This window comes from Spermophilus citellus (assembly GCF_964194105.1).
Source record: "Spermophilus citellus genome assembly, chromosome: 3".
In the NCBI taxonomy this organism is placed as follows: Eukaryota; Metazoa; Chordata; class Mammalia; order Rodentia; family Sciuridae; genus Spermophilus; species Spermophilus citellus.
In genome coordinates this window covers 82,336,699-82,342,698 of record NC_138184.1, presented here as the reverse complement: position 1 = coordinate 82,342,698, position 6,000 = coordinate 82,336,699, and the positions used below count along the sequence as shown (strand labels likewise).

The 6,000-nt window shown below is 62.1% G+C and overlaps 1 protein-coding gene across 1 annotated transcript in view; it reads right to left on the bottom strand.

Annotated features, from left to right (window-relative positions):
- Window positions 1-790: 790 nt before the first annotated feature.
- Window positions 791-6,000, bottom strand: part of LOC308645226 (putative RNA-binding protein 19) — a gene marked incomplete at both ends in the record, with an annotated part of 40,380 nt that continues 35,170 nt past the window's right edge. Inside the window, 3 exon segments of the mRNA XM_081287304.1 lie at window positions 791-980; window positions 4,741-4,819; window positions 4,822-4,856. Coding sequence (XP_081143430.1) covers window positions 791-980; window positions 4,741-4,819; window positions 4,822-4,856 — 304 coding nt within the window.

Below are 6,000 nucleotides of genomic sequence, written 5' to 3'. Positions count from 1 at the left end.
CTAGGAAGTGACAGAGCATGGACCTGACCTCGAGTCACACGTAAGTCATGTCCTCTCTGCTTCTCACGACTCTGGTGCTGGCCAGAGAAGAGCCAGGAGGCCACAGCAGCCGGAGCAGGGGTGCTGGTTCCCTGGCCCTCCATGAAACGGGGTAGGGAAACTGGGCTCTGGGGTTTCTACTCTGTTAGTCCTTCTGCTAGTCTACCCACTCATTGGTGGGCAGCCTTACTCAATTTAAGGCTTTCTTTGTACAGAGGCAGCCTGAAGAGCTTCATGTACTCCCACTCCTCCTCCTCCTCTTGAGTCTGCAGGTGCCTTGTCCCCCCAGAGCCCTGGCCTCCTTCCACACTGGCCTGGGGGCTCCCCAAGGGGGGTGTCACAGTGCTTGGCCCAGGGTGGAACGTCTCGGTGCCCTTCCAGGGGCCCAGGGGGACTGACTGAGCCACCTCCCCCGTCTTACTGTCCGTCACTAAAGGGGACGTGGCCCTTCTTGTCCTCTCCATGCTGTGGTCTCCTTAAGCCCCTGTCACCTTCTCTCTGGGAACCCCAGCCCCTTGGGACCCCTCTGAACATGTGCCCCAGGCACCTGTCACCTAAGAGACCCCACGTCCTCTGGGCATCGACTGAGCTGGCCCAGGCTGCAGCAGGTGCCCACCTGGAGCCCTCGCCCAGCTCCCTGCCCACCCTGCCCACCAACGCAACAGCCTCCTTTGTCCTGTGCACCTCTGCATCCCCAGCCTGCATCTGGCACTGGGTGGGCTCCCGAGTTCCATGGAGTGAGCGAGTGGGCTCAGGTGGGGACACGCTGAGCTGCCCACGGGGAGGCGGAGGAGGGCCTGGCGGCTGCGTCATCACTGTTGACCATGGAGAGGGACAGGGGGCAGGATGCAGTGCTGGCGGCCTCCTCCCCCTCCCTGCCGCTGCTCAAAGCCAGGGCCGCACTGATCGCGAGGTGCACAATGGCCTGTGAGATTGGATCCCTGGGCAGATAACAGGCACCAGGAAATGGTAGGTGACGACACAGTCTGTGGCTGCCGCCCACCCTCACCTGGGACACCCAAGTGTCGGGGCAGGCACTGGCTATACCCATGCAGAACGCACACCGACTGGCACCCGCACCTGCGCCCCCTGCAGCTGCATCAGGTGTCAATATGGAGGGCCCAGCCACGCCCGCCTCGGGACAGTGCTTCCCAAGAGGGACCGCAGGTCTTGAGGACCCAATGCCCGGCCTCTGTGGGGCGCTGCATGACCCAAGAGCCCTGTGTTCTGTGGCTCCTCCCAGGAGGATGGGCAGCAAGAGGGGCCAGTTCAGGAGAAATTGAGGCTAAGGGACTTGTTCTGGGCCAACAGGGGTCCAGAAAAGCCCAGGTACCTGGGCTCCTGCTGTGGTCCTACAGTGACCAGCTGGTGACCAGGGAGCCCAGAGTCCCCAAGCCCCAGCCTCCACATCTGTAAAATGACGAGGAAGAACACGGGCCTCAGCCAGAACCATATCCAACAGAATTCCTAGCACACTGGGCTTCAGGGACAATGAACTAGAGCATGGGGACATGCCCAGCCCAGCCCCGAGGCCTCCCAAGTGCCCTCAGTCCTGGCCACCTCTGTCCCAGCATCGTCCCCACAAGTGCCCTGGTATGGAAGGCCATCATGTGAAACATGGGCAGAAGTGAGACCTGTCCAGCGAGTCCTTCAGCTCTGTACACAGGGGCTGGTGCCCAAGGGCAGAGGCCCCGGAGCCTGCCCTGCATGCCCCCAGCCCACAGCCTCTCCACCCGGGGGACTTTCAGGTGGAGACTAGGGAAGGGCACATGGTGGATCAGACAGGGATGTCTGGACCAAAACTCATTTCTTATTTAGGAATCTGAAGCAACGTAGGTCTCTGGGCACATGCTGGGGGCCCAAAACCCCTTCTGCCCTGCTCTGGCTGTGGGGTGGAGTCTGCTCGAGCCACTGTGCGCTGGGGCCCTGCAGAGTCTGGGGCCCCCAGCTGTGACCACAGAGCCTTTGGGCAGGTGGCAGGGGCAGCAGAACTTGGGGCAGGTTCCCTAGAGCCTGGCCCAAGGCAGCTCAGGAGGCGACGAGGGCAGGATGTGACTAGGGAGGAAGGCAAGTGGGAAGGACTCGGTCCTGCCACCAAGGGCTCTGCCCTGGGTGACACTGTTGGCAGGTCCTCCCGCCTGCTGCTCCTGCCAGGTGCCTGATCTCATCTCAACCTCTGAACAGCTCCCAGGAGGGCGGCCACGCAGTGAGGGAGTAGCAGGGTGACAGTCTGACGAACCTGAGGACTGAGGGGGCAGGGCTCGGGCTCAGGAGCTGGTTTCCCTACTGGGAAATGGGGCTGAGGACAACCCGCAGGCTCTGATGACCACGGGACCCGAGGACAGAAACAGCCCAGTCCCCTAGCCTGGCCCAGCACGCAGGACCACCAGGTCGCCCCTGCACCATCGGGAACCACGGCGCCTGCGTCATGAGCTCTGCACGGTCTGAAGCCAGGAGAAACCGAGGCCCAGGAAGCCAGTGGCCGGGCAGGGGGTGGGGCCGCTCTGCCCAGCCTGCTCCACGGTGTGTGGACTCTGAGCTTCCCACAGCAGTCCCTGAGCCGCCCACAATGACCCCAAGGAAGTGAGGGTCCGCAGGGCCTCTGGCGCCCGTCTGGGCATCACCAAGGCTGGACTACTCACGGGCGGGAGCACAGCGTGGTCAAGTGCAGAGGGCAGAGCCCTGGGGGGCCCAGCCGAGGCCTTTGGGGCCGGGAGCCTGCTGCATGGGCTCCCCCCGAGTCTCCACAGGCTCTGGGCCATGGAGTGGCATGTGGTCCCCACACGGCACCTGGTAAAAACGACAGGCTGGCGGAGGCACAGCGTCCCCACTCAGACCAACCAGGGCCTTCCAGACCCGGGAGGAAGACAAAGGGTGGCAGAGAGGAGCCTTCCCAGCCGGGGTCTGGGTCAGACCAGCTGAAACCCTCAGCCGTCGTGGTGCTGGGGTCCCAGGCAGGACTGCCCTCCTCCTCTCCAGTCTCCCTGCGGGTGTAGGGGACGGTGGCCGCTCCTCCCTCACAGGGCTGCGTGTGGCACAGGGGGACAGGTGCACAGAAGGCGCTGGGTACAGACACAATACCGAGAGCGTGCCACACGGGGGCTGGTGGTTCTTCCTACACCTGGGAGGGCAGCCTGCAGAACCAGCCTGACGCAGAGCACCAGACTGTCCCCCGGTCCTGAGGTCCTCCCCTGGCAGGTGACCTTTGCTGGCTGGTGGCTTTGTCTGAGATCTGGGGCTTTCCTGGAGGAGCCTCAGTCCTTGAGCAGGCTCACAGCGACCCCTGCTGTCCGCCACTGAGAACTGTCTCAAACCACCAGCCAGTGCCACCCAGGAGGCCTGGAGAGGGAGCAGGGAGAGGGAAGGGCCTGGTTCCCAGGTCTGGGAAACTCCACCAGGACAAAGCAGGGAGGGGACCCTGTAATTATGTTCAGGGGATAGTAAGTCCTGGTCTCCTACAATAGGCGAGGAGCTTCAGATCAAAGAAATCCTTCCGCCCTCGGCCACCTGCCTTGTTCCCCTGGATAAGTGTCACCCAGATGCACCAGGGAGCCAAGAGGAACTGTGTTTCCCAGGGACATTATTTTCTGATCAACGCATGCTGTTCTCAGCAGCCTGTGCTGATCCAGCGGGTCTTAAATTGGGCTCTTCAAGAAGCAGAAGCGGTGGAGACACGCAGACGCACACGCCATGGCCCTCACCATACCCACGACCTCAAGCTCCTTCCACATGCAGGGAAATAACCCCCCAAGTCGTGACCCTATCCTGCCAGGCAGGGCACCAGGACCAAGGGAGACCCACTGCCCAGACCAGCTCCAGCCAGTGGAGCCTGGAGATGAGGGAGGGTGGGCGGGAGCAGGAGTGGATCCCCATCCATAGCGGGGCGCCCAGGGCAGTCACACAGGTCACTCCTTGTCTCCTCTTGCACGTGGTCTGCCTTGCCAGACGCTAACTGGTGATTCTAGGGACTTTGCTCTCCTATCTTCATACAGAATGTGACCAACAGAGGCTGAAAGACGGAGGCCTGGGAGGGACACTCTCCATGGTCACCCACACGGTAGACCCTAAGCGCTCTTAGACCCCAGCCAAGCACACAGTGGCCACCCCCACAGATGGCTCTGCTCTGTGCAGCATGGAGCTAGCTGCTAGATTCCCTTAAGACTGGACGGCTGGGTCTTCCTTCAAAATGCGACAGGACCTGGTCTGAAATCCAGGTTCCTCTGTGGAATCACTATGGGCCAGCAGTGTCCCCACAGCCCCCAATCCGCTGGTCGCTGTCCCCTCCCTACCTGGCTCCTGTGCTAGTAGGCGGCGTGGGAAGTAGGTAGTCTGCTGCCTTTCGGGTGGACATCCTGTGAGGAGCCACTAAGCCCAGGGGTCCACTACCGCCTGGACAGGACGACGCCCTGGGAGCTTGGATCAAGAGGCTGGTGTCTGGTGACCCAGCTCCGGGCAGAGCCTCAGCAGAGGTGCCTGGGGTCACCAGCAATGTTGACCCACCTCCTGCAGCTGCTGGGTAGCCAGGGGGACACTGGCTTGCCCCCCTCCCACCTGAGGAAGGATGTTTTGACTTTTCCGAGGTCACAGGAGATGAATCAGCCAGAAGATGACCTCTGAACCCCACAATGCTGACCCATGGGGACAGCCCAGCCAACAGGCGCCCTGCCTAGCCGGCCACGAACCTCCCGCAGCACAGCTCACCTGAAGAGCTTGCGGATCTCCCTGCGGTCAGCCTGGAAGGGGATGTTCCGCACCAGGATGTTGGATGAGGTCTGCTTCGGGGAAGCTGCTTCTTCCGGGCAGAGGTCAGGGCTGGCCTGGAGAGGAGGGGAGGGTACAGGTCACCTTGGCCAACCCTCTAGCTTTCTCCTGGGCCTCACCCTGGGGATGTTGACCACCATGTTGGAAGGACACTCAAGCCGTCCAGGGCAGAAGCCCCAGGTGAGGGCCTGGGCCCCGTCCATGGCCCTGTGTGCATCACCTCAGAGGCCGAGTCCTGAGTGCTGGCGGGCCTTCCAGGGGCTGCGACCCAGGTGGCACCTACTGCAGCCTCAGCAGAGACCTGAGCCAGAACCCAGCAGGGCTGCCAAGCCCCGACCACAGAACCTGCTACTGCAGAAGCTACAGGTCCCAGGGTGTCCGTCACGCAGCAAGGGATGACCAGTGCATTTCGCCATCCAACACGTGTGGCAAACGACTCCAGGCCAGACACAGGACTCGGGGCACCCCCACTGCAGGAGGTCCTAGCAGCTGTGTCCCCAGGATGCAAATCCCACAAGCAAACGCCACCCAGGGCCGACAGCGTCTGGGGAACAGGGCTCAACACAGCTTAGAATAAAAATGACTGTGAACATCAGCCAGGCCGCAGCAGCTGGCGAGGCTGCCTCAGGCTGGCCCTGGGGACGAGGCACTGGGAAGGGACAAGGCACTGGGAAGAGAAGGCCACTGAGCTGTGAGCAAGGCGCTTGCTGGAGGCTCCACCCCCAGGTGTCACATTGTACTCTACAGGCCAAGTCCCCTACTCAGGTCACTGGTCCCTGGATAAGAACCTGAGGCTCTGGGCTCCAGGTCTGGGCTCCCATGTCCCCCTCAGGAACCCTGTGAGCCTCCTGGGCCCGACCCAACCCTCTTCTGGCTAAGGAGGCCCAGCACAGGCGTCCACAATAAAGGACCAACTTGCTGGAAATCACCAAATAAATGCCTTCCCCCAGCTCCAGACTGTTGGTGGCAGTAGGTTTTACACTGGAGACAGGTGGGTGACACTGATGATAATGTCTCGCAGGGGCATATGACACATGCCACCTCCGTCAGGAGCCACAGAGCACGCTGGCTCACTGGGACGTGTGCTCAGGACACCCAGGAGCAGACCTCGCACTCCGGACACCTGGGTCACTGGGCCAACCCATCTGTCTCCACCTGCCACCTGCTGAACCACTGAGGCCTCTCTGGCACCGCTGTCCA